Source organism: Coffea arabica, chromosome 10c (assembly GCF_036785885.1).
Source record: "Coffea arabica cultivar ET-39 chromosome 10c, Coffea Arabica ET-39 HiFi, whole genome shotgun sequence".
In the NCBI taxonomy this organism is placed as follows: Eukaryota; Viridiplantae; Streptophyta; class Magnoliopsida; order Gentianales; family Rubiaceae; genus Coffea; species Coffea arabica.
Window position 1 is genome coordinate 49,975,437 of NC_092329.1, and position 27,503 is coordinate 50,002,939.

At 35.2% G+C, this 27,503-nt stretch overlaps 3 protein-coding genes and 1 non-coding gene across 9 annotated transcripts; all 4 read left to right on the forward strand.

Moving 5' to 3' along the window:
* The first annotated feature begins 614 nt into the window (after window positions 1-614).
* LOC113714821 (PHD finger protein EHD3-like) lies at window positions 615-8,154 on the forward strand. 6 transcript variants are annotated; one of them, XM_027238912.2, is made up of 8 exons: window positions 615-774; window positions 1,599-1,891; window positions 4,405-4,638; window positions 4,742-4,835; window positions 4,971-5,074; window positions 5,683-5,772; window positions 5,934-5,978; window positions 6,823-8,154. In XM_027238912.2, the coding sequence occupies exons 1-8, from the start codon at window positions 648-650 to the stop codon at window positions 7,723-7,725; spliced, it is 1,890 nt and encodes a 629-aa protein (XP_027094713.1). In that variant the 5' UTR covers window positions 615-647; the 3' UTR covers window positions 7,726-8,154. The 6 variants fall into 6 exon arrangements, with proteins under 6 accessions (XP_027094713.1, XP_027094711.1, XP_027094712.1 ...); XM_027238910.2 differs by having other exon boundaries at window positions 616-774; window positions 4,742-5,074; XM_027238911.2 differs by having other exon boundaries at window positions 636-774; window positions 1,484-1,891; window positions 4,742-5,074.
* Window positions 8,155-19,308: 11,154 nt separating this feature from the next.
* Window positions 19,309-21,668, forward strand: LOC113713207 (PHD finger-like domain-containing protein 5A). Its single transcript, XM_027236869.2, has 2 exons — window positions 19,309-19,447; window positions 21,079-21,668. The coding sequence occupies exon 2, from the start codon at window positions 21,121-21,123 to the stop codon at window positions 21,451-21,453; it is 333 nt and encodes a 110-aa protein (XP_027092670.1). The 5' UTR covers window positions 19,309-19,447; window positions 21,079-21,120; the 3' UTR covers window positions 21,454-21,668.
* Window positions 21,669-22,401: 733 nt separating this feature from the next.
* On the forward strand, window positions 22,402-24,570 carry LOC113714915 (large ribosomal subunit protein eL15-like). The gene is made up of 4 exons (XM_027239057.2): window positions 22,402-22,504; window positions 22,618-22,784; window positions 23,710-23,907; window positions 24,179-24,570. The coding sequence occupies exons 1-4, from the start codon at window positions 22,501-22,503 to the stop codon at window positions 24,422-24,424; spliced, it is 615 nt and encodes a 204-aa protein (XP_027094858.1). The 5' UTR covers window positions 22,402-22,500; the 3' UTR covers window positions 24,425-24,570.
* Window positions 23,354-23,469, forward strand: LOC113715250 (small nucleolar RNA snoR109). The gene has a single exon (XR_003453890.1). It is a non-coding gene; the product is annotated as a small nucleolar RNA snoR109 (small nucleolar RNA).
* Window positions 24,571-27,503: the final 2,933 nt, after the last annotated feature.

Genomic DNA, 27,503 nt, shown 5'->3' on the forward strand with positions numbered 1-27,503 from the left:
ATATAAATAAAAAAATTTTCAACAAAATTTATATTTAATTCATTCAAAAGACATGAAAAATAGTAATAAAACATGCGGTCATATGTCAATACATTTTTAAAAGTTGGAACTTTTTTATAGCCTTGTGATTTAAATCCAAACATGCTTGATGATTTGTGTTTGTACACCAAAAAGAAATTAACCAATATTATGTCAACAAAAAAATTTACTCAACTAATAAGAAAAGTTTGAGATTCAGTTATGTATTATTAATATTGGTTCTCAAGAAAACTCATAGAAGAGTCTTCAAATGTATTTTTGTGATTTGTAATTTATATATATTTAATATTTAGTAATACTATATTTTAACAAAATATAAATATTATGTATATATAGGCAATTAAAGGATCGGACCTATATTGGATTTGAATCTAATGAGACCCAAACTCGGCTAATATTTAATTTTAATTTAATTTTTAGATTCAAACTCAGATCAGTTCACTAAAAAGTCGGATTCATCGAGCTTTTTATCAGACCAAACGAGTTGAAATCAGGTTGGTCGAATCCCATTGACAGTCCTATTAGTTGCCCATCACGAGTGACTGGAAATTTTAAAGTACCCAAACGCCCCCTCCAATTTTTTTAAACTTTAAAATACACCCTCTCGGATGGTGACTCTTCTTTTGCTCCTGTTCTTGTCTCTCTCTCCCTCTCTCTCTCTCTCTCTCTCTTCTATCTCAGAAGTCAGAACTTGTTCATTTCTAGGGCTCAGAAGCACCACCTTGTTTTACACAAGTAAGTCCCTTTATTGCTCTGGTCCTCTAAATGCATTAGCGTGTGGTTTTTGTGCCTTTTACTCTGTTTAATGTAATTTATTATTATTTTTTATGAATTAAGTTTTTGTTAACTTTATACTAGCTGAGGAGTCATATTTGTTACTTTTCTTTGGCTTTTCTTCCTTCTTTTTGTTTTTGATCAAGTTTAGTGATTTTAGAGGTACTGAGTTCTTGAATTTTGTCTTTTCTATGTTTGAAATGCGATTATTATCTGGTTGTTTTGTTTCCAGTAATGTATAATAGCAGCACATTGTTTTTTATGGTACTAATTGGGAATTTTTAGCGGAATTATGACTATGTAGGTCTTTGAAATTCTTGAGTAGTCGATGTTTCAAATGGGTTTTCTTTGTTTAATGTGTTTGTGCATGTGTGAAACTAGATTTGCCTGAATATTTCTGAAACGAATTGGATTCAAGACTGCAGTTTTGCTTATTAGTTTGTTGATTTTTAGTTTAAAAAGTCTTGTATTATGAGAATAGGGGAACGGGTTTGCCTTTGGCTGCCTATGCTAAGGACCTGAAGATTATTGGATTTTAAGAGGTGGAATTAAATTGTGAAACCCTAGTTTTCTGGTTGTAAAAGTTGTTTGTTTTGTGGAATTTACGTTTGCGATACTTTTATCATTTTGATGGTAAGATGGGTTTGCTTTTGTTTGTATGAATTTGCAGAGAAGTTGAAGAATTGTGGTTGTAAAGATTTGGAATTGCACAGTGAAACCCTAGGAGTTTTTAGATGTAAAATTTTTGTACTTTAGATTTATTTTTTTTCCAATTAACCTGAAAGGTAAGATGGTTGATCAAGATGGGGATAATACTGGTAGTGCTGGTGTCATGGGTTCAGTTGGCGAGGCTGTGGATGGAAATATAAACACGAATGGATTTGTTGTTCAATCTGAAAATGGTCGGACTGCAAATGGGAATTTTGCAGGGTCCTCAGGAGAGAGTTTTCAGACTGCAAATGGGAATATTGCAGGATCCTCAAGAGAGAGTTTTCGGACATACAAGAGGAGAAAACGTGCCCAAGCAGTTGAAGATGTAAGGTCTTCAGGGGATTTGGCTGGTCAAATTGAAGAAAAGGCAAGTTTGCAATAAAGCTGTTGTGAATTACTAAGAACAGAGAGAATGTTAAGCTGGGTTGATTGATACATCGTTAACTGAAACATCCTTTGCCATGCTATTTCTGTGGTGGCATTTGGATCTAGTTTGAGTTTTAAAACTGTATTAAGCTATTAAAAATTTTCAGTTCTTTTTCAAGCATTTCCATGGCTATTACTATGCTATTCTAATATCATTCTCTTCCTTGTGTTGGTATCTGTAATGTTATGCTATTTCCATTGACACCATGAGATAGTAGTCACATTTTTTATAAAAGTGTTACTGAAGTGTCTTGCACAAACATGCAGATAATGATTAAATTTTTGCAATCAAAATTCATGATGAAGAGATTGAATAGAGATTCTCTTGAGAAGAGAACAAATCTAAATGGTTAAATAGAATTGAATATGTTTGTTTGTGCCAGAGATCTGTATGTATCATCTCTTTTTATTATCTGTATAGTTTATGGTTAGCTGCATCCCCTTTGTTTTTTCTTGAGCCTAACCTTGTAATTTTTCTCTTGCTCTGTTAGTAGGACACACAGCATCTTGGACATTCCCTGAAGTCTGTTATTTGTTCCTTTTTTTTTTTATTTCTGGACTTAAAATTGACTCAGTGAGAAAGGAGTCACCCTTTTAAACAATTTTTGTTTTCATTTAGGAAAAGAAAGGCCATGACAACTAGCACAAAACACTTGGACATCAAGTGATGAAAACTTGAGTTTATGCACAGATTGAGTTGATAGGAAGAATGTGATAGCTGCTCCTGCGTAAGTTGCTTCAGAGATTGTTTGCAGTGGAATTTGTTCTTGTCAAGACCATTAGAAAAACAAAAATGTTAGCGTAAAGGGTATTGCTGGGAAAGAATGAGAATAAGAAAGCAAAAGACATGTTAGCTGTCTATTGAGTTAACACATGTTTTTGGATTGGCTGGACTTCGTATCTTGGTTTCTCCCATTAGGATTAAAAGGAGAAACTATTTGACAGAAAAAGTTCCTGTGATAAATAGGATATATATAAATGTATGTTCTGCAAGTCCAAGAGAACTGATACTGTAGTATGGCAGGCTTGCCCTTCTTCTTTGAGAATTGATATGGTTGCAAGAGTTCTTTTGCACAGTAAAGATTTTTCTGAAGCCAGCATACCTTTTTTGTTTGGTGGAATGAGTTTTCTGCAGGAACTTGGTTTATTTTTTTATATTTTATATTTTTGGTTTTAGAAAGCCAAATTGTAGATGGATGTGGCTGTTAGGTGCCTCCTATAATTCTTCTTGTTCTCAGTTCCAATCTCATTATCCTTCTGACATTGTACCAGATTCTTTATCAATTCAGATATTACCAGGAATATCAGACATTAGTTTGTATCTGTTTTCCTAGTATCAACTGTGTGCAGATTTGCATTATTTTATTAAGTTAAAAATAAAAAATTTTGTGAAGGCATTTAGTGAATAGCCTTTGAATTTATAGTATTTTTAGATTTTTTACCTCATCTGAGAAAATTCTTACAGGATGGAGATAGAACATCTGAAAACACGTGCTAAAGATGCGAAAAGGTTGGGAAATTTTGTTTTCAATATGCTGGAATAAAAATAAATATCTGTTACGTGACTGTTGTCGAACAACAATTTCAGTTTTATAATGTCCCAGCAGCCATTGCTGGTAACGAGATTTCATATCAATATCATTTCCACTGAACACTCCACTGTCTTATCTTCTTGTTTTCACCAAGGGACTCACAATTGTAATTGATGGTATTTCTTTGTTTTTTTCTTCTTTATTAGCACAATCTATCCATTTCATGCCAATCCTCATGCATAATATCTTTAGTCCTTAGAAATTGACACAAGGGTGCTATGCGGCTTTTTTTTTTGGTACTGAATTGTGGAAAATACAAGATGCCTCTGCTGCTCTTTTGGAAAACCTTTTTCTGTGCAAACTGCTCACTTTTGCACACTCTGTGGTCATAGCTTGTTAAGGAATTCTAGGATATTGTCGGTTTTACATTCGAGGAGGAAAATGGGTAGTTAGTCTAACTACAAACTAAATCTACTTTAAAAATGCCCTTTTGTTTCTTGATGTAAGATGTTGCAGTGAAGGGCACTTTTGGAATATCAAAATTTCACATCACAAGAAATTAGCTTTTTTAAATTTAGTGTCATGGCCTCAACTGGTGAGTTAGAATCCAGTCAAACACTCCTTTAGCACCATTCTTCATGCTTTTTGACAAGAGTTGTGTCTTAGTTCTAACTTTTCTACGTTTTGCCCTGGACAAACTATCAAACCAGAAAAGTGATTAGTCTGCCAAGGCAACATGTCCATATATGACTTATTTTCCCTTTCATCACAATTCGAAAGACTAGGATATTTGTAATGTCATTTTCCCCTATGGAAGATATTAAAACCTGTGTGTCGGGATCTTTTTATTATTTATCTGCCTTTGTGCATTTATTCTTGTGCTATTTTGGTAGTTATATCATTGCTGTTTGATATGTTGCAGTTGACTAAAGGACTGTGGGATGTGGATAATGAATGTTGTTCTGCACACGCTGGTGTTGCTGGGACGGGAATGCATGTGGGAATGACTTTTTCCTATGATCCCTCACTTAAGCACTTAAGAAATGTTGTTCTGGAGCACATATGCAAGTCTTTAAAGGGTGAAGGTGGTCTGGAGGAGTGTATTCGGGACGCACTTGTGCATCCTTCAGAAAATGGCTGCACATCTGCAGTTAAGGTATGCTAACCATTTTGTACATTCCTAGACTATACACAGGTTGACAAAGCACTATCATTTCTTGAGCGTTAAGTGATTTGTGTTTGTAATACTCTGTCTCCAGGAGTCCGTTCATTCTTGTGAGGATGGGAAAAAATGCTCCTCTCCTTCAGGGCGTCTGCATGACCGGATCCAAAATGCCTGTAATGGCATTGAAGGTGCCATATTGGATTCGTCTATAAATGAAACTAACAATTGGATAGTCACAGAGAGATGCAAAAGAACTTTTTCTGATGTTATCATGTCTGAAAAGTTTGCCCTTTTGTGCAACATGCTTCTTGAAAATTTTCAAGGGATGAAGGCAGACAAACTTTTTGATATTAGCCTCATGAACTCGCGGATAAAGGAAGGAGCGTATGAAAAATCGCCGGTGCTTTTCTTTTTAGACATTCAACAGGTATATTTTGAAACCATGCTCGAGGTATAACTGTTATTGCATGCTTAATGTCTTGAATCCCTAAAGTTATTTGCTGATTTAAGAGATCTGTACTCATCAGAGACAGGAGAAATAAAACATGGTTAGAAGAGAAACAGTTGCTATTGATCTCACATATGTTATTAACAGAATTGGATGCCCCATGCTTCATTGACTAATTTTGCAGCATTTAGGTGCTCTAGAGCCTTGCCTGGTGATCTAAGTATAGGACCATTGAGTTTGTAGTGTTCTCATTCCTCTTTTCTTGAAATGGTTATACCTGCCGTAATCGATGATGAGGGCTTGGTGGCTGAAAACTTCTTCTTGTTGTAATTGATTGAATCTACATCTGAAACACATCAAGGCATATTAGGAATTTGATGTGTATAGTTGTAAAAAGCTGATTAGTCAACTCTTTTGTCATGGTTTCAAAAAGTCTTGGCATTTCTCTATCAGGTTGAACATGGATTTTATGCAAAAGCAAATAGTATATTTTCCCCGAATGGAACAACATATATAAATGAAGTTGAGGATGATGATGTGGTAGTGCTTCTCATGATTTGTATCTGGATCTTGACCAACTTTTGTAGATCTGGACCAAGCTTCAGAAGGTTGGCACAGACATAGTTGCCCTTGCAAAGGATCTCTCAGAAAAGTCAAGGACTATGTACCATAAACAGGTAGATGTACCTTCCTGCAGATGTTCCTGTGCTGTCTTTAGTGTCACTTTATTTGTTTGTCCTATTATCTTCCAGTTTTATACAGTTTTTGTTTGTCGCATTGTCCTCCAGTTTTATACAGGTCAATATATTGATGTAATTATTGTTGTTTGCTTTGTCAGATTGGGGGGTTGATGCGTGCTGCTTCTGATGATGGTGCCATTGAGGTGAGGGTTTTGCTTCTGTAAAAGGGTGGTTGGCTTAGCTGGTTTGGCTTTGAAGATCAAGTAGTATTACTGGAAAAACCTATTTTACCACTTTGCTTGGACAATATTTGAATGTTTGTTTCTAAGTTGTACAAAAGGGAACAAATAACTGAAAGTAAAAACTAAAATTGACAACCACTTTTCCTGCATTGCTGTTTGAGGGAAGTAATGCTATGAGTGCATGGTTAAACTGCTCTCTCTCTCTCTCTCTCTCTTCTTTCCCCCATCTTTCCCCCAGTCTTTTAATATTTTTAGGGGTCCGTACATCTGGGTTTTAAGGTGAAGCATTAGAATCTGTTTTGAAGAGATGTTTAGTCTGGAATGAACATAGGACGTGACAAGCTGCTAGAGATTCTGATTGTTGTTAATGTGTTTGGTTAAGTATCATAGGAGATAGATCTCTGGTTTTTATTTGCATGAATTTGTACGATATCATATTTTGGTGTTTTCACTGGATCAATATCTAGTTAGCATCATGTAAGTATTAATTATTGCATAAATTGAACATTCACTTGTTATAGTTCTTTTCAAATTGCATAAATTGTGTATCAGTAGATTTGATTAAAAAATCTTGCGGACTTTCAATGATTTTCCACCTAGATTCTTCAGGATCATATGCTCAGATTTTTAATCTAGTTGAGAAGTTGTAATATTAAAATATATCGCTAGTCATATTATTGTCTTTGCTATCCAATATGGAAGCTGTTGGAAAGAGGGTTGTTTCTGCAATGAAATGTAGTTTCAGGATCATGTTATTATGTGATTAGGTACTGGAAGTGAACTTACGGAATTTATTGTTTAACAGTTTGTGACCCAAGAATCTGACATGCATGCTAAAGTGGAGCAAACGGATGCCTGTGGCATATACAAAGTCTGCACCTGCAAGCGATGTGGAGGCAAAGCCGATGGAAGAGATTGTCTCGTCTGTGATTCATGCGAGGAGATGTATCACGTCGCCTGCATTGAGCCACCAATCAAAGAAAGTCCTCAGAGAAGTTGGTACTGTGCCAGTTGTACTGCTAAGGGGATTGAATCACCACATGACAACTGTGTGGTTTGTGACAGGTTGAATGCCCCCAGGTCTTTAGTTCATGATGGAGTTGATGAGCTTAGTAATGCAGAAACACTGATGGAGTTGGAGGAGAGTTCAAATGGTTTAACAGATGATGATACTAATGTTGCAAAAGGGGGTAAAGTTATTACTCATTGCAATGTCTGTAGAATGGACATAAAAAATGGTGAAAAGCTTAAAATATGTGGCCATGCCTTCTGCCCCCACAAGTTTTACCATGCACGATGCTTGACCAGTAAGCAGTTGGATTCTTATGGCCCCCAGTGGTATTGTCCTTCATGTCTTTGTAGAGTTTGCCTTGCTGATCGTGATGATGACAAGATTGTCTTGTGTGATGGGTGTGATCATGCATATCACATCTACTGCATGCAACCACCACGCAGCACGGTTCCTAGGGGCAAATGGTTTTGTAGAAAGTGTGATGCTGAAATTCGGTGCATACGCAAGGCTAAAAGGACATATGAGAACCTGCAAAGGAGATTAACCAAGAGACCCGGAGAGGGAAAAACACCTCATGTAGAAAAGGGGGAAAAAGAGGAGGCTCTAGAAAAATCTGGTGGTGTGGACATGCTTTTAAATGCTGCAAGAACTCTTAACTATGAGGAAGATCTGGCTGCTAGGCGGGTAAAAATCTGACTGTTTGGACAACCTCCCTTGTACACTGTCTCGAGGGAATTTTGTGATAGAACTGTAATTTTCACGTTATTGAGTAGTTTTGCTGCATCCTTTGGGCTGCTGGTGTTTTGGATAGATCGTAGGCTTAGTCAACAAGTTGATTCTCACTGTGGAAAGACGTGTATGGCTCTGCTTAATGTACATCCTTGAATTGCAGTATGTAAAAGTAGAATGTTAGCCTGCTCCCTTTTGAAGTGCATATTTCTGGGGCAGTCTTTCTGTTTGGCATCCTAAAAATCCTTATTAGGCTCTGCTTGTTAGTGGATTCTCTCCTTTTCTAAAGTACCCGGCCTAAGCTAGTAGTTCATGTTGTTGTAAAATGAGAGCATCCCTTGCCTTGAACATCAAAAGATCGTTGAAATGTTTCAAGTAGATATTTGATTTCCGGTTTGTAACAGTCTTGATTTTTAGATTAGCAAGTGCTTTTGATCATGGTTGGTAAGATGAACATGTAGTTCCTGTTTGGGAAAATACTAGATTTCATCCCTAAACTTTGGGTCATGAACACATTTTGTTCTCAAACTTTCTAGCATGACATATTTAGTGTTTGACCTATCAATTTTTTATCAATTTCATCATCAACCAGGAAATTAATTGGATTGAACGGATATTGGAGTTGGAAAGAAAGGTATCGGAGTTGGAAGAGTGAATATAGTCGTTTTATTTCGTTGAATTTAAGTCATGTAAGGTTTTTTACTGAACAAATTTTGGCTCATCAAGTGCTCAATTTCCGTTCAAATTGATTGGTGTTCTATTTGTGGATAAATTGGTCAAAAATTGATAGTTCAGATACTAAATGTATGAGTTTGAACACGAAATATGTGTTCATGATACAAAATTTAAAGATGAAAACTGATATTTTCCCTTCCCGTTTCATTGATACTGTTTGCTGTTTGCTGTGTGTTTCACAATGTCAATTTGATGCACTCAAATCTTCTTTCAACAAAGAGAGGTGATGAGAGGTTGTTTCTTGGGAAAAATGCACTTTTCATCCTCAAAGTTTGGAGGGTTGATCAATTTCATCCTCAATGTTTCACCCCAAACATATTTTATCCTCAAAGTTCCGTAATTTTGGCCAATTAAGGATAATTGACGGGAAATGGAGGACAAATTAAATATTGGGACGGAACTTTGCACGTGAAAAGCACGATCCGTTAGATCCAACTTTATACCCAACATAACGGGGTCAGATCCAACTGGAGCCACTTTTTTTAATGGATAAAAATTTGGAAAATAGCAAAAGGAAAAAAGCTTCAGTCTTCTCCTTCTTTCTTCTTCATTCTTCAGCCCTAAAAGTTTTGTTTGGCCAATCGTTTCATCCACTTTTCGAGCATCTGCTAGCAAAAAGGAGGGTATAGATGGCATCCGTGGAGTATTTTAGGTGAAGAAAAAAATGGCATTGCCGAAGAAAGAGCTCCACATTTGTCCACCCCCAAATTACGGTATTTATATCCAAAATCAACAACTACATTGCATAAAGATATGTGTTTTTTTGGAGAAGAAAATCTGATATGTGGTCCCTTGTGTTTGTACTTTTTTCCCATTATAATTTATGGCTATTTTTTTTTCCAGATCTAGCCATTTGCATGAGGTATAAATAAATTAAAAAATTTGTCTTGATTTGATTATTATAGTGTGAATGTGGTCCCTTATGTCTGATGATAGTTACTGTTTGACTATAATTTTGTGGTGAGAGTGACTAATAAACAATAATACTTGGTTTATTTTGCCGGCCATGTGCATGAAAAAAGTGTTAAAGTGGTCCTTGTTAGGTAGTTTTTATGTGGGTCAATAGTTTGTTGTGTTGAAATGATGCAGTTTTTTTTTCCCTGAAGAGTCTGATATATATTGTTTTCTTTAACCAGAAATGGGGAGCACATTTATCACATTAAGATGTCACCATGGAGGCCTCATTTCATATACTCCTGATCCCTATTACAAAGGTGGAGATTTGTGTATTTTTTACTATATTGAGAGTATAGGTCTAAGTGTTTTCGAAGTGGATAGATTAACTGAGAATGCTGGTGTATGTGATCATAAGGTGTACTATAATTGGGAAAATAACACTTTTAAGAGGATAGACATCAATAGGGAGTTGAATGATTATGTTAAGGGGGAGGTTAGACCAACTAAGGAAGTTAACTTATACCTTGAAGTATTCTTTCATGAAATTCTAATACAACAACTTGGTTATGATCCGTATGAGGTAGATGAGATAGAAAATGAATCCCAAAATGGTGATGGTAATAATAATATTAGGGATGAAGGTCAAGGAGGGTGTGCTGCTAATAATTGTGATAATGATTCCAATACAAGTGATGAGATTTTATTTTCGGCTATTGATTCAGATTATGAAATAGGTAATGATGCTGATGATGATATATTTCATGATAATGTTGACAAAAATACTGAATGGTTGGGGGTAGACAATCACAGGAAAGAACATATGGTTCTTGATTCTTTGAATGAAATAGAGAAGGTTCTTGATTCTGATGAAACAGAGCATGATCCTGATTCTGAATCTGATTTTGAAAGCATCCATGAGTCTGATGATGAAGAGTCTAAATTGAGATCTCGTTCTTTTGATCCTAAATATATTGACAATCCAAAATTAAAGCTGTACATGTCCTTTACAAGTCTGAAACTTTTCAAGACTGCTATACATAATTATAGTGTGAAACAAGACAAGTCTTGTAAGTTTGTGAAACAAGATACAGTAGAGTGAGGGCTAGATGCAGAAATAGTGAATGTAATTGCGTTATATATGCTAGAAAGTTAAGTGGGGATGGAACTATTTAAATAATAACATTTGAAAATAATCAAACATGTGATTTTACAAATGATAACCCTCTTGTGCATTCTGGATGGGTAGCTAGGAAGTACTGTGAAGAGTTTAGGTATAATCCTAAACTAGATTTGGAGCATTTTAGGAAGACAGTAATGAAAGAATATAGATGCTCCTTCACAAAAAATCAAACATATAGTACAAGAAGAAAAGCAATGAAAGTTGTTCAGGACAGTAAAAAAGACCAGTACAGTAAATTAAGAGTTTATATGCATGAAATTCTAAAATCCAACCTTGGTAGCACTGTTATAATGAAAATTGTTGATGGCTTGAAAGACTCAAAAACAGGGAAAGGCAGATTTGAGAGGCTGTACATCTGTTTTGCTGGAGTGAAGCATGGTTTCCTAGCTGGATGTAAGCAATTTATTGGAGTAGATGACACTTTTTTGAAAGGATTAGTAGGAGGAGTTTTGCTAGCAGCTGTTGGAGTTGATGCCAATAATGGCATTTTTCCAATTGCATATGCTACAGCAAAGGGTGAAAATAACGACTCATGGTGCTGGTTCTTCAAACTATTGAAAGAACATTTGAAAATTGAAAAGGATTATAAGTGGACAATAATGAGTGACAAACAAAAAGATCTAATTGAAGCATGTGATATGATTTTCCCAAATGCAACCCACAGATTTTGTGTGTTCATCTGCTGGTTTCAAAGGAGAAAGTTCGAGGAGAGCATTTTGGACTATTGCCAAAGAAACAACACCACCCCAATTCATTAGCAGAATGGAAGAAATGGCTGAAATTGATGTAGAGGCAGCCAAGTGATTTGATGACAAACCACCAAATCAATGGAGCAAAGTTTACTTTAACACTCATCCTAAATGTGCTATGTTATTGAATAATATCTGTGAGTGCTTCAACAACAAAATCTTGATACTAGAGAGAAGTCAATAATTGAAATGTTGAAACAATACGACTGTACATGATGCAGAGAATGCAAAAAAATAGGGATCTGGCCAAAGAGAAGTGGCAGACTTATCCTCACTGCCCCAGAATTGTTCACATTATGTAGAAAAATACAGATAGAACACCTGACTGTTTTCCATTCAAATCAAATGATGATCTTTATGAAGTTAGCTGCCCATATAGTGACCAATATGCAGTGAACATCAAGGAGCAAATATGCTCTTGCAGAAAATGGGAACTAACAGGTATTCCCTGTCCCCATGCCATTGTTGCATTGTGGATGGTTAAAAAGGATCCTCTGCTATATGTTTTAAAATGGTATACAGTGAAGACATATATGAAGTGCTATGAAGGATTAGTGTGTCCCATGAATGAAGAAAGTGAATTGGGGCTTACTGATGTTGGTGAAGGTTCTTTGCCACCCTTATATGGGAGAGCACCTGGAAGGCCTAAGAAGCTGAGAAGGAGAAGTGCAGAGGAGATTCAACAATCCAAGGAAAAAACTAAGAAGAAGGTAACGAGAGTGGGACATATTAACAAATATAGATATTGTCATCAAAGGGGACATAATATGAGGTCCTGCAAGCTTCTCAAAGCTGCTCAAGATGGAGAAGTTGCAGAAATTGATATTAGTTCAAAAAGCTGCTCAAGATGGAGAAGTTGCAGAAATTGATATTAGTTCAAACCAAGTTGCTGCTTCTACCAACAATCTAGCAAGCTAAGATGGAAAAAAAGCTGTAAGTTGTCTTGATGATTTGTTACATCTATCTTTGCTATTTGGTATATAAATGACATGTTTTCTAATTAAACTATAGGGAACAAGAAAAGCCAAGAAGCCTGCTGCTGAGTCTTCAAATAAAAGAGTATAAAAACCTGCTATATTTTTTGATTTTTGTCTTTATGCAATTTGACTTTTGCTACCTCACTGTTTTGTGCAGAAGAGACAGCAATGTACAAGAAGAGTTGCAACTGTAGTTTGTAATGATGATTCAAACACTAAATATCAACAGGATGCTGAGCCACTGGTTGAGATTGACATAACATCCTTTGCTTCAGATCAAGTGGATTAGGATATGTATGAAATGTTTGGACTGTCAAGGTCTCAAGTCAAATATAGCACCAAACAAGCCAGAACACAAACTAAAGAACAAGTAGAGATGACCTTCAGGATTAGAGATGTTCATATGCATGTTGCTGCTGCTGCCAAGGCAGATTTAAGTGTTCCTAGTTCATCTAGATCGAAGGGAGAGGAGAAACTATTGTGATTGGAGAAATAACATACTGAATAGTTGCTGCTTTTGTTTAAACCAAGTTACTACTTTTGTAATTAACATGACTTTTGTTGTTTCAACATTTGCCTTCCCTAGTAATTATGGAAGTGCAGGCTGTAATGTGATAACTTGCTTTATTTCGTTTATGGACCCATGTTCAACAACAGTCATGTAGTTTGCTTTATTTCATTTGGAATGCACTTTAATTTTATTGAAGTTATGATATATATGTGGCAACTGTTTTCATGTTCATCTGTTTATATTATTTGCATTTGTTTTCCAGTTTGGTTTATTTGCATCTGTTTGTATTATCAGTACATATAGTTTATCAGTTCATGGTCATTTTATGTATATGATAGGAACAACACTTTGACAAGGACCATTTTCTTGCACTTAACGCATAGCTTTACAAACAAACTAAATTGCGGAGTTCATAAATTGCATTGTTGCCAAATACATTTCCCTTCCTAAATCCCACCTTTTACATAAATTGCAAAGTTCATTTGGAACCTTTGTACAAACAAAATAAGTCCCTTTCTATACCCTGCAATTGGATATTACTTCATAAGGAAAAATGCAACTCTCATTCCAACAACAAACAAGGCCAGCTTCAAAATGTTCTTCTGCAATTTTAGCAGAATCACTCCAGTGTTAGCAGCAACTTGCCTCCCTTTGCTTTTCCCTCACCTTTACTGCTCCAACTCAGTACTAGCAAAACCACCAAAAGCACAATTATCGTAATAAAAAATTTCTCCCTCTGACGCATTCTTTCAACTTGTTCTTCCATTTTTTTAATCTTTTTCAGCAAACCAGGAATGAGAACTCTCCTTTTTGGACAAATTGGCTTATCAACCCATTCAAAGTACATGCATCTCTCAGGTCTCTACCATAACAATAATGACATTTTTCAAAAATTAGTTAGATAAATTAACACATTGAATGACCAATATTTTTAGATAAATATTTCTTACCGGCCACAGAGAGCAGACAAGGAATCTTCTTCCCGGATTCTCGCCGCGCCAACAGGTGCTCATTTTTGTTCTCAACCCACAGTTGCAGAATGGAGTTAATGAACCACTGGAGATTTTAGAACTTCTGCTCCTCATTAGGCAAAAATGAGACTTCAGAACCACTGCCAGATGCGCTGAGGATGAAATGTTTAAAAAGCTTCAGAAATTGGCAAAAAAATTTTGGAGTTGCAGAAAGACAGAGGGAAGAAGGAGAAGAATGGAGCTTTCTTTTTGTCTGTTGCAATTGTTTCGTTAAAAATGGCTCCATTCGATTTTACCCATTTTTTGTTGGGTAAAACCGTTGGTTCTAACGATCAATTTGTCATTTCCCGTCAATTATTCTTAATTGGCCAAAATTATGAAACTTTGAGAATGAAATGTGTTTGGGGTGAAACATTGAGGATGCAATTGGTCAATTATCCAAACTTTGAGGATGAAAAGTGCATTTTTCCTTTGTTTCTTTTTTGAAAGCCATTCAATTGCGAAAGTGAAACGCTTCCAAACACTACAAAGCACTAATTACCTACATATAGATTATCAAAAGTTGATCTAGATTGTCCAAATCAACCCATTCTTCTCAATCAATATCAATGTGTGTTATATGTGTGTATGTGTGTTTTCAAAATGTTAAAAAATAAAATAAAATAAAATTGGGCCGGGTCAACATGGATACACCCAAATCCAAAACCCAGCAAGTGGGAGTTCTTTTTCTTTCGTCACCCCAGAAAAACCCAAAACCCACAAAAGCCCATTCAGCTGCTCGCCATCCGCTCTCTCAGTTTCTTTACAATCTCCGGCCTCCTAAGCTGCCGGAACTACTTCCGGTCACTGTTTTCTGAGGTGGGCTTCTCTTTCTATTCTTGGCAGGCGATTAATACTTTATATATTCATATTCATGGTGCTTTCTTTGCATTTTTTAGTATTTTAAAGTGTGTTTTCTGAACTGATTTCAATTCAACACTTTAGCTTTCTTGATGAAAGAAATATGAAGATTAGGGAATTCATGTTCATTCAAAGAATAAAAAATACCCATCAAATATCAGCTTCCTGTTTTTATTTTTCCATTGAACATCTCGATAATTGTAATTTTTGAGCTCAATTTCATTGTTTTTCTGATTTATTGGGCATTTTGCATTTTGCATCTCCGTTGCATTTATACGATATTTAACGTACTTTTTTGAAAGATTTACACTTTGGACCCCTCCTAACTTAGTAAGGACTCCTTTGTATAAAAGCGAATACAAATTTCAGGGCTGATTCGTTTTTTCATGATTATGTTTCTTTCATTACACCATGTTTCCCTTTTTTCCCCTTTCCGGGTGTCTTGTTGTTCTTGAATTGATTTAGATGTCGAATAGGAGAAATGAACTTAGATGCGGTGGATTAAGAAATTTATTTTAGGATTTTAGCAACTTGGTTTGAATTCTCCTACTGAAGATAGTTTGCTTAAGATGGTGGTTTGATTATCTGATTTTGTGTCACATGTGCTGATAATCTATTGCCTATTTTGTGATCTTTGATCATGAGGCGGTGGAATTTTCATTCTTGCTTAACTTTACTGTCAATGAGAGTACATGGCATAAGCTTATGGCAAAGGGATGTTTCTCTTCTTGAAATGATGGTAATGACTGGTGCATCTTTATGAGTTCCAGAATGAAGATAAAAAATAATCAGTGTTGGGCTAATCTTGAAAGAGTTACATGTACCAAAGAGAAATGTCATTTTCTGTTTTTGGAGATTTATGTATTGATTTGAGACCTTGAATTACTAGGACTCGATATCTACAGACAACAAGAAGTTGCATGCCATAATTATGGGGGAAGGGCCTAACTCTATTCATTTTGGAGATAAAGCTACGATTTTCACTTCTTTGGTAAAGTGCTACTCAATAGATGATATGATGCAATATCATTTTATTTGTTGTAGGACAAAGATATAACTAGCAAACTATTTTGGAACCTGTATTATATTTTATGATATGCACACACTTTGCTATATTCATGTTCTCTGTCATAATCAATACATGCTGCACCTTTTGTTACTAATGCTAACTATCTTAACCTTTTCGATTGTTGCTTTGTTCATGCCATGCCCTAGCAGTTGACAGATTAAATCGGGGATAAGTGTATCAAATCTACTCAATTGATCTTGTTATCAATCTTGATGTTAAAGTCATGATTCAAGCCTACCTAGCTGTTAGATGAACAGATTAAATCAAAAGTACTATGGCAATAGCCTTGCCTATGTTACGATTGAAGTGCTTGGTTGGTTTGCTAGTGCATTTTAAGTTCGCTTTACTTTGTACAGAATATGTAGAATACAAGGCCTTCATGCTCCAGACCTTGAGTACAGCTTCAATTTTCAGATACAGAGTCGTCCTTTATCAGTTAGTCTGTCTAAGTTTGGGTGTAGGGATGGCAACGGGGCGGGGTTGGGGCGGGGGACCCCTCCCCCGTCCCCCGCCTCTCGCTCCCCCCACCCCGCCCCGCCTTGCCCCGCTTCCCCCGCGGGGTTAATAAAATTTTATTATAATTAAAATTTAATAAATAATCAAGTACTAAAATATCAACACATCACCAAATTATTATTCATTGTAATTTTACAATTGAAACTCATAAAAACAATCAAACAGAAGTTATTTGAATACAATCCAATATGATGAAATAAATATAACTAAAATAGTCAAATTTTCACTTTTAGTACAAATGCAATCACTAATTCATCATTGTGTTTGTGCTTTTTTTTGAGAAAAAAGTGTTATTCTATTAAGTGTAATTAGAAATTTAGTATAAATGTATTAGTAAATTTAGTATAACTAATTAATAAATTCTATTAGTAGACATGAATAATTATTCATATAATTGATAATATCAATTATATTACATAAACTAATATACATTATATAATACATCTAACTAATAATATCATTATCATAAGTTTATAACTAATTAACTTACATATAATATATAGTCATTTATATATATATATTTTTTGCGGGTGGCGGGGCGGGGGATGGGGCGGGGGTACCCCCGCCCCCGCCTCGTTTCTAAGCGGGGGGAAAAAATTCCCCCCGTCCCCGCCCCACCCCAACCCCCGCCCCGTGAGCCCCCCGCGGGGCGGGCACCCGCCCCCATTGCCATCCCTATTTGGGTGCAACTTTTATCTTATTCTTATCACTATTGCTTTTTGGTAGTCTTCCTTTACTACTTTTGATTTTATCTTGCGACCCGTAAATGTAATTTGTGGTTAATAGGTAATAATCCATGTTGAGAGTTTAAGCTAATATTTTCGACCAGGTGGCAAAAGGGAAATTGGGGAGAGTTTGGTTGTTGTCCAATTCTGTTTAATGTGTATAGCAGTAACTGTGTAAAGTATACATAATTTTCAGACATTTGGCATGCCTTTAATACTGTTGTTCTCATCATTGTGACATGGGGCCTAGTAGCTTACTCTAGCAGTTAGGTTAAAGCTTAAAAAGATTTTAATGAAAATTCTTAAATAAGCAAAAGAGTGTGGATATGAGGGAACTGCATCAACCACAACTTTTTCTTCAGTATGAAACTTTGTTAACCCATACTATTAGTTTAAACTAGGGGTGAGCAGATTCGATTCGTACCGAATTCATAACCGATTTCAAATTCAATTCGGTAATTTAAAATCAGGTATTTGGTAATTCAATCCCAATTCGGTGCGTACCGAATTTACCGAATTCTAATATGGTATAAAATAGGTAATGAGATTATGAATTTAGTAATAACCGATTTCGAATTCAAATTCGGTAATTTAAAATCAGGTATTTGGTAATTCAATCCCAATTCGGTGCGTACCGAATTTACCGAATTCTAATATGGTATAAAATAGGTAATGAGATTATGAATTTAGTAATAACCGATTTCGAATTCAAATTCGGTAATTGAAATCGGGTACCGCATTACCGCATTCGAATACCAAATTGATATATAAAATTATATAATATATAGATAAATGCTATTTAGTATTAGTATATACTACTAATACTTTATTGTATTATATAGGTAAATGCTATTAATAATAATTAGTATATGGTATTATCATCATATCTTGTACTTATAATAATAATAATAATAATATATAATAATGTACCATATATTATTTTAATATTTGTTAATTGTTATATGACTATAATAATACAAATATATAGTAATACATAACAATATAAGATAACCATAATACTTATTATTTTATACATGAGTAACATGACTAGAATTAGATAATAATTAATACATATATGTATAATACTAAATATTAAACAATAAACATAATTAGTAATTAGAATTTAGATATTGATAATTTGATACATCATTCATGTTTGAATTATTGAATATTTGAATGCGTAATCTGTAACTTACAAGTATTAGTGTACTCTAAATTTACATTACATATTTAACATAAAAATTCATATTATCTATTCACCAATCTTAAGACTTTAAGTATAGATAAGACAACTTAGCAGTTAGCAGTGTAAGTTAATGCATATGAATTGCAAATCAATGTATTAGTGTATTGACTTTCACAATAACATATGTAAGTAAATAAGTTTTATTTTGATTTGAAATAAATTATAAGTTTGTAACTAATATAACTTATCACTATCATTGTAATTTGTAAGTTTGTAACTAATATTACTTATTATAAGTCATTGTAAATTATAAATTCATAAATTATCACTAATCATTGCACAATCTAAGGTTTATTCTAGTTTAAATTAATCACTGTTTATGTGTTCCTCAAATCATAGACTAAGGATTCTAGGTATAAGTGATCAAATAAGTTAAAATTCATATTATCTATTTACTAAGCTTAAGGATTTAAGTATAGACAAAACAACTAAGCATTGTAAGTGAATGCATGTGAATTGCAAATCAATAAATTAGTGTATTGACTTTCACAATAACATGTGTAAGTAAATAAGTTTTATTTTGATTTGAAATAAATTATAAGTTTGTAACTAATATAACTTATCACTAATCATTGTAATTTGTAAGTTTGTAACTAATATTACTTATTATTAATCATTGTAAATTATAAATTCATTGTAACTACTAACTAAATTAGTTTAAATTAATCACTTTTTATATGTTTCTTGAATCATAGACCAAGGATTTTAGGTATAAGTAATCAAATAAATGCCAATTAAACCACAAAATGATTTGAACATAAGTAATGTGTTCAATTATAAATAAATTTGGGGATCAAATCAGTAATAATGTTTAAATTATTGAGGAGCATAATGAATGTATTATAATTTAGGAGCCCCAATTTATAAAATAAAAATTACAAAATCACTTCATCTGGGAAAAGTCGGATTTCATCTTCAGCTGATGAAAAGTGAGAAAACAACCATTGCAAATTTGCAATATTGCATGGTGCCGTGACTGCCGTCACCTAGGGCTTTCACAGCACTAACACTCCCAAGTCCCAAGTCCCAATTCCCAATTCCCAAATCGAAGCTGCTCTCCGCCTCTCCGGCCTCCGCCAGTCCGCCGCGCTTTACGTCTCCTGTCGGCTGTGTCCTGCCGTGCTGGTTCATCGCTGCCGAGTGTCGAAGACGAAGCACCAAGATCTCACTGGTTCATCGCCGGTTCATCACTGCTCATCTCTGGCTCGCTTAGGTAAGTGCTCCTCTGTTTTTGGCTCTGTGTCTCTGGCATTAAAATGGGCCAAGGTCGACTAGGAAATTTGTTATCCTGAATTGATAAGGGGACGAAATCTGAGCTTCCAATTGCAAACTCTAACTGTTGTAGTAGTTTAGATTAGGTGTGATATAACATAAGCTTTGTATTTTATACACAAGAAAGCTCTCTCCAGTTGTGCAGCCTTTAAAAGTTAAGGCCTTGGGGAAAAATTCCACCTTTTACCCGTTAGAAAAATTAAAAAGGAAAAAACTTGCTAAAATGAAAATTTTACCTCCTTGTCCGTGGAGATTCTCAATCTCTGGTGCACATCTAGTGAGAGTACGGCTCCAGAAGTTGTACCTAGGATTCTGGATATGAATTTTCTGCAATGTGTAAAAGAAGAAACATCTATGTATAAATAAGCAGAAAGGTCACCTTAATAAGCTCAATAAAAGTAATCAGCTCCTGAATAAGTAATGGAAAGCATTGGAGCAAGTCTAGAACATATCGAAGAGAGCAATTGAGCTTTTATAACTACAAACCAGTAGAAGGCCTACATATGTCTAGCTTCTTTACATATTTTCAGTCTAATATTTGTAGCTTTCTCATGGCTTGCGGGGGTTGGTAGTTGCTGAACTATAAAGATTGGTTTTATATATTCTCTTAATTTGCTTCAGGGTTTTTTTTTTACATAATAGATGAATTCGGTTAGACCGAATTCATTACTGTTTTTGAATTTGAAATCGGGTACTGCATGAATTCGGTAATGCCCAATTCGAAATTGAAAACGGTTTAGATTTCTATTGGTGCAATAACCGAAAAAACCGAATTCAGCGCACCGATTTACCGCATTTGCACCGAATGCTCACCCCTAATTGATAAGGGGACGAAATCTGAGCTTCCAATTGCAAACTCTCACTTTTGTAGTAGTTTAGATTAGATTTGATATAACATAAGCTTTGTATTTTATACATAAGAAATCTCTCTCCAGTTGTGCAGCCTTTAAAAGTTAAGGCCTTGGGGAAAAATTCCACCTTTTACCCGTTAGAAAAATTAAAAAGGAAAAAACTTGCTAAAATGAAAATTTTACCTCCTTGTCCGTGGGAGATTCTCTTAATTAATAGGTCTTGCCAACATTCTGGATGAAGTTATGCACTTGTGCTTCTTTGAAACTGGTCTATTCTTGGCCTTGAATATTATATTGGCCAACAACCTAGATTTAAGTCTTGATCCAACAGGAGAATATTTTTGGGCTGAACAGGTTTCTGTCCAAAAGAAATATGATAAAATGTCCCTGACCCAATTTCTTTGTGTGCATTATATGCAAATCTGGTGAAGTTAATACTGAATTGTTGCAAACTTAAGTTGATAACAGGGTATTATTTTTTTGTAATAGATGTATTCGGTTAGACCGAATTCATTACCGTTTTCGAATTTGAAATCGGTTGCGGAATGAATTCGGTTATGGCCAATTTGAAATTGAAAACGGTTTAGATTTCTATAGGTTTAATAACCGAATTCACCGAATTCATTGCACCGAATTACTGCTTTTGCACCGAATGCACACCCCTAGTTTAAACTGTTATTACTCATTGGAGTAAATTTCTTGGATCTCCAAATTTTTGCAGGTACTGATTTACATTGGGGCCTAAGGTCATCCTCTTGAAACAATGGCCAAGCATCATCCTGATTTGATTATGTGCCGGAAGCAGCCAGGAATCGCCATTGGACGCCTTTGTGAAAAATGCGATGGAAAATGTGTCATCTGTGATTCTTATGTGCGTCCTTGCACACTGGTGCGAGTTTGCGACGAGTGCAACTATGGATCATTTCAGGGCCGCTGTGTCATCTGTGGGGGTGTGGGAATTTCAGATGCTTACTACTGTAAAGAGTGTACACAACAAGAGAAAGATCGCGATGGGTGTCCGAAAATCGTTAACCTGGGGAGTGCCAAAACAGATCTCTTCTACGAGCGCAAGAAATATGGATTCAAGAAAAGATGATAAAAGAGTACTGGCTAGTCATTGCTTTCACTAATTGTGGCTGCTGATCATGACTTGTGTACCATCAGAAAGACAAAATGAGAATCATCATGTAGACCCCTCATGTTTGTTGATCTTAGGAGTTAATTGTAACTCTGCCTCTCTGTAGACTTCCAAAATGACAGAAACTTTTGTGTTACATGGTGCTAAATTGGCATAGTTTTGGCCTTGTGGAATTGCCATGATTTGCTAAATGTATTTTTATTTTTTTTTTTAAACATTTGCTGCTCCTTTCTATCTAATAAGTATCTATTATTATTATTCATTTTTGTAAAATAAATGCAATTTTAGTATCGAAGTGATTTTACATGTCAACTTGACCAAGCTCATCTCGAATATTAGCAATAGTACCTCTGCAAAATACTACTCAACATTTTCAACATCATCATCACCAATGTACTACTACATAATAGGTGTTACTGAAATTATATTACCATGGCAAAAATGGTGTAGAATTTTGTGTTAATGATGTACTTATGTTACATAAAATATTCTTACATACAATGCCACCATAATAATTATTTAAAATTTCAAAATAGTAATTATTTAAAATCTTTTACTATTACCTTAACGGACATGGTATGGTATTACTTGTTAGTGAAATTAAACATTAAATAATACCAAAAAAATAAATAAAAAAATGGAATGTCTAAAAGGTGACGAAAAATCTGAAAAAAAAAAGGTTTATTTATAAATCACAAAATGTGTTCAATGTAATTTACAATAAAAACTTGATCATCATCATGTTCATTTTGTTTAATTTTGGTAAAATTAAAAAAAAAAAAACTTGGGCTGGGCCCAGATCAAATATCTAATCAAATTTCAAACCCAAGATGCAGACGCTGGTAATTCACGTTGATGGTCAATAACAGGGCCGGCCCAACAGTCATCTCAGCCCTATCTCCACCCCCGATATAAATAGCTCATTTAGCAGGAGCAGTGGTCTCTGATTCGAAGCCCTAAACCCTAGAGAGGGAGTAAGAAAGAGAAGGAGAAACCAGCTCAGCCATGGGTATAGGCCGCCGCAGCCACCGCCGCCGGCGCATTTCTCTGTTTTTTTTCCCTGCTAATTTCTCACTCTTTTTTAATGCATTCTTTTGGTCTAATAGTCCTTCGTTTTCTCAGGGGCATATACGTATGTGTCGGAGCTATGGAGGAAGAAGCAATCTGATGTGATGAGATTTCTGCTGAGGGTTCGTTGCTGGGAGTATCGTCAGCTTCCTTCCATTGTCCGGGTCACCAGGCCTACCCGACCCGACAAGGCTCGCCGCCTCGGCTACAAGGCCAAGCAGGTTCATAACCGATTTTATCTCTTTTTATTTTTTTAAAATTTTTAGAAAATTTTTTTGGTCTCTAACTTGTTTGACTGTAAATATCCGGGAAATGTGATTCGTATGGTTTGAGTATTGTTGTCTACGGTCTTTTTTGGCTTGATTTCTTCAGTTACAGCTATAATACTTTGATTATAGCTCTTTTGTGAATATAGTATGTTCAGCTGGTAGTGTTTTATGGAGTAACAATTTTTCTACTAAGCAAGCCAATTAAATGTTTCTATTAGCTGTAAACTTATTGGTTTTTCAATCCATTTAAATTTAGTAGCGTCCACTTGGAATTTGAAGATTCATTTTGCCTCTTGGAGAGAACCCTGTTTTGAGAATAACTTGTCTATTTCATTTTTTTCTGTTACCAGTAATTTATCTTGTTTCTAAATACTATGATTTCTCATGTGGACTTCTGTTTCTTGGTTTATGATTTTGTTTAATAATGTTGGAAATCCTGAATTTTTGAGTAAGAAGTTAAAGCTACATGTACCAAGGGAAGGGTGAAATTTTGTAGTGCCCTCCGTCTTGTATTGCCAAAGTGGCTGTAGCTATATGAATGAATAGGAGTTAACTGGCCGGTTGTTGTTTTCGGGATTCCTTCCAACTGGAGGGATCTCGCTTGTCGACATATCTGCTTACCGAACTCCTTACATTTTCTGAAATTTTATGTTTCTTTCTCTTTTTGATGTGCATTGGCTGCAACTAACCATTAAATATGAGTTACATGTCATCTGAGCTAGACAAGTAGTGTTGATGGACATATGGCTTTTCCATTGTCATTTGCTTAATGAGATTTATTTTGTTTTACTCTCCAATATCTCTACTGGGTCAAGGTTTATAGTGCTCACCTGCAGCTTCAGTTCTAGAGTGTGGTTTCTGATTGTTTTCTTTTCAGGGTTACGTGGTCTACCGTGTTCGGGTGAGACGTGGTGGAAGAAAGAGGCCAGTTCCTAAGGGCATTGTGTATGGAAAACCCACAAACCAGGGTGTTACTCAGCTGAAATTTCAGCGCAGCAAGCGATCAGTGGCAGAGGAGCGAGCTGGTAGGAAACTGGGTGGTCTCAGGGTTCTCAACTCTTACTGGATTAATGAGGTTGGTGCTAATACAGTTGTCATTCTGCTACAGTATGAAAAAAATGATCCGATTGAACCTTAATATATGTATTCTAGATGGATAATAAATATTTTGCTTATCAATGAGAATCTTGAATGGTGACTATTTTTAGTTCTTGCTTTGAAAATTGTGCACTGCTGCTGATCGTTAGTGCTTTTAGTATGAGAACTGTGTGCATGCTCCTTTGAGTGGTTCTTGTTTTTGTATGTCATGTATTCTCATGCATAACTCTTCATGTTCCTGAATGCAGGACTCTACTTACAAGTACTATGAGGTAATCTTGGTTGACCCAGCCCATGCTGCAATCCGAAATGATCCTAGGATTCACTGGATATGCGAGCCAGTCCACAAGCACAGAGAGCTTCGGGGACTTACCTCTGCTGGGAAGAAGTACAGAGGTCTTCGAGGAAAGGGGCATTTGCACCACAAAGCACGGCCGTCGAGAAGGGCTACATGGAAGAGGAACCAGACTCTCTCCCTTCGTCGCTATCGCTGATCTTAGTTTTGTTTTAGGATTTTGCACTCAACTGTTTCTATTTTTGGTAAACCAGCTATTTTGTGGAATCGTACTTAATTTTTCCGAGTCCTGATGATGAGTTGTATGCTTTGTAGCTTGAAATATATGGTACTGTTTGATTATTACATTTTCTCTACAGATTAAACTTTTATCAGAATATGGTACAACTACCATCCCTGGTTGAAAATTAAGGATTATGGCTTGCAAAATATGCGAGCATTTTGATGCTTACGAACAACAGAGATCATATTGAAAATCCTCGTTTCTGTGGACAATTATTTGATTTTTTGCATGTCCATATTATCAAGAATATTGTATAGGCTGTGTGGAAGGCATTGATCAAGTATGGTTCTAGATGTGCTGTGCAGATGCTTTTGGACTTTGAGAATTCGCCTATCACGTAAAAGAGTTATTTTGGATTCGCCTTTATGGAGGTTGGTTTAGATGCTTGTCTGCTTTATTTCTTTGCCCAGTGTTTAATTGGTTTCTGGCTTGGGATAATTTGAAAGTTTTATCCCTTTGCTAGTGTGCTGCTACGGATGCCATTTTATCAAGATTACTCTCATTAAAACGTAGTGAGCAGTTATTTTATCTAGAGGGATATCTCTATTTCTTTGTAAGGTACCTAGCATAGTATCCAGGTTGACATTAGTTAATTTGCTGCACCTGATGATGAGTGGAAAGAAAACATGAAATACCAAATCAGAGCTCCAAATTAGCCATCAACGCAGATCTGTACCCAGAGCCGCCCTAAGGCACTGTTTGTTTTAAGGGAATGGGAAGGAAAGGAAAGGAAAGCAAATGGACAGATAGGGTTTTGGAAAGGGATGGATAGGGTTTCTTGATGTTTGGATTGATTTTTGAGGAGGGAAAGGAAATGATGGGGAGGGAAAAGGATGGATAAGGTTGGTTATTTTGTTGTCAACGTCCTTTTCTAGGGCTTTTTTTTTTTTTTATGTTTGTATTGATTTTTGAGGAGGGAAAGGAAAGGATTGGGAGGGAAAGGGAGGGATAAGGTTAGTTATTTTTTGTCAATATCCTTTCCGTCCAAAAGTGGGCGGAAATGGAGGGAAATGACATCGAGATTAGTGAAAAGTTAATTTTTAAGGAGAAAACTTATTATGTGGTTACATGTTAGACTTTTAAATTATGGATAAAATTGTAAAAATGCTGTCAACAAGGATGTGAACTAGGACGGATTGGTCGATGAAATATGAATTGAAGATTGAACCTTGATATCCCTGAGAACAATTCATTTTTATTACCATGAGATATATTCGCATTTTTTTTACCACGAAATATATTCGCAACAGCTGATCATTTGATTGGATTAAAAGTTGGAATGTGTACACTTGACGATATGAATAATTTGAAATGCATGATAGTTACCTTTCCTTCCATAATCCAAATAAGATGGATGGATTCAGATTTCCTATACTCTTCTTTCTTTTCTTTTACACTAATCTCCTTTCCTTTCCTTCCCTTTCCATCAATCCAAACGCTGCCGGCCCTAAGGGAATGAAATAGAGCATGTTAAACTCTGCTAGTGTTCTTGGTCTTTGGAGATGGTGAAGTTTGTCATATGCTGAAATCCAATCAATATTACAAGTACACCTTACATGGAGGAGTGCTTAATAATTTATGGCAAACGAATTTCTGGTTGGTTTTGGAAACGGAGAGTGAGTATGTGAATTTTTATACTTATAGCTCATAATTATCTTGATAGTTATGCATATGTTGGTTATGTTGGCAGCTTATTCTTAGGTAGTCATGGTGAAAATTATATTGGTTATAAAAGGAAAAAATAATAGTTGAGTGAGATTGTTAAAGAAAACCATGGGCATTAGATTGATTTAGTTTTTGGTCAGTATTATTTGACTATCAGTTGAGCACAAGCAATGAGTGGATTATGAGGGTGAGGGTAAATTTGACATTACACAAAAAAGTGTTTATACCAAAAAAGTGAATGCAATTGTATTATTATTGTTGTAGAGATGATAAGACATGTAGTGATTAAGAATGTGGGTTATTCTAAAATGATAATTTATTCAAAATTCATTGACTTTGCAATAATTCATTCAGAGGTATATCTAAGTTTAATGTTGTTGAGATATAATAAAGATTAGTTGTATTAACCCTCTACACAGTAAACAATAAAGACTTATACTAAACTTGTAGTGAAGCATGCAATTGGTTATTAAACTTTCAAAAATTTCTTGTTTTTGTCATTTAATTTTTGTAACTACAAGGGTCACTTAAACTAATATATGTACAATATTGTAAATTATTATTAGTTGAGTGACAACAACTATGCCTTTTTGCAATTTAAGTGACAAAAATTATCTTTTTTTTTTTTATTTATTGGTGAGTGACCTTTTTAACTGAAAAGATAGAGAAAGGCCTTTACATCTGTTACCTCACGTCTGGTACGCTGGAAAGGCCTTTACATGTTATTCAATCCCATTCCACTATTAAGTATGCAACTTTCTATTGGAAAGGCCTTTTCTCTCGGAAAGCTTGCTTCAGCTTTTTTTGGAATGTCATTCCTCACAAAAATCTAAGAAAAGCCCATTTCCACTTGCCCTAGGAAAAATCTAAATTGTAGCAAGAAACACCTTACTTTTCCATATGTCTTTATCTTCTAAAAACATTTTTGTATGAACGTCAAAAAAAATGTTTATGTGATAATTATTATTATTTTCTTAGTGTAAGTGCAAAGTTTCAAATCCAGATCTTTCGCTTATACAGTTATACTTCCTTCCCTATACTATTTAACCCATCCCTCAATTATAATGTATTGTTTACCTCCCAATTTAGAGTTTGTTGTATTATATTGGGCTCGCGTTTTCATCTTTTCTGTTTTGTTTCTTTACAAATCATTGAAGTTAATTGTTATGGCTTACTTATTAATTTGAGAGTTTATTTTCTGTATTATATATTGGTCATTTCATATCTCCTCTGTATTTGAAAAGTTTAATTCTAGAAGTTTTTACATAAAGCAAACATTCAACGTTAGGTATTATCCTCTTCTCTATTAAATGACATTTTTTTTTCACTC

Coding starts and splice junctions, on each gene's coding strand:
- LOC113714915 (XM_027239057.2), top strand. Junction 22,785..23,709: donor TCGGCTACAAGGCCAAGCAG/GTTCATAACCGA, acceptor TTTTCTTTTCAG/GGTTACGTGGTCTACCGTGT. Junction 23,908..24,178: donor ACTCTTACTGGATTAATGAG/GTTGGTGCTAAT, acceptor TCCTGAATGCAG/GACTCTACTTACAAGTACTA.
- LOC113714821 (XM_027238910.2), top strand. CDS start 648: ATGGTGACTCTTCTTTTGCTCCTGTTCTTGTCTCTCTCTCCCTCTCTC. Junction 4,639..4,741: donor GCTGCACATCTGCAGTTAAG/GTATGCTAACCA, acceptor CTCTGTCTCCAG/GAGTCCGTTCATTCTTGTGA. Junction 5,075..5,682: donor TCTTTTTAGACATTCAACAG/GTATATTTTGAA, acceptor CAACTTTTGTAG/ATCTGGACCAAGCTTCAGAA.
- LOC113713207 (XM_027236869.2), top strand. CDS start 21,121: ATGGCCAAGCATCATCCTGATTTGATTATGTGCCGGAAGCAGCCAGGA.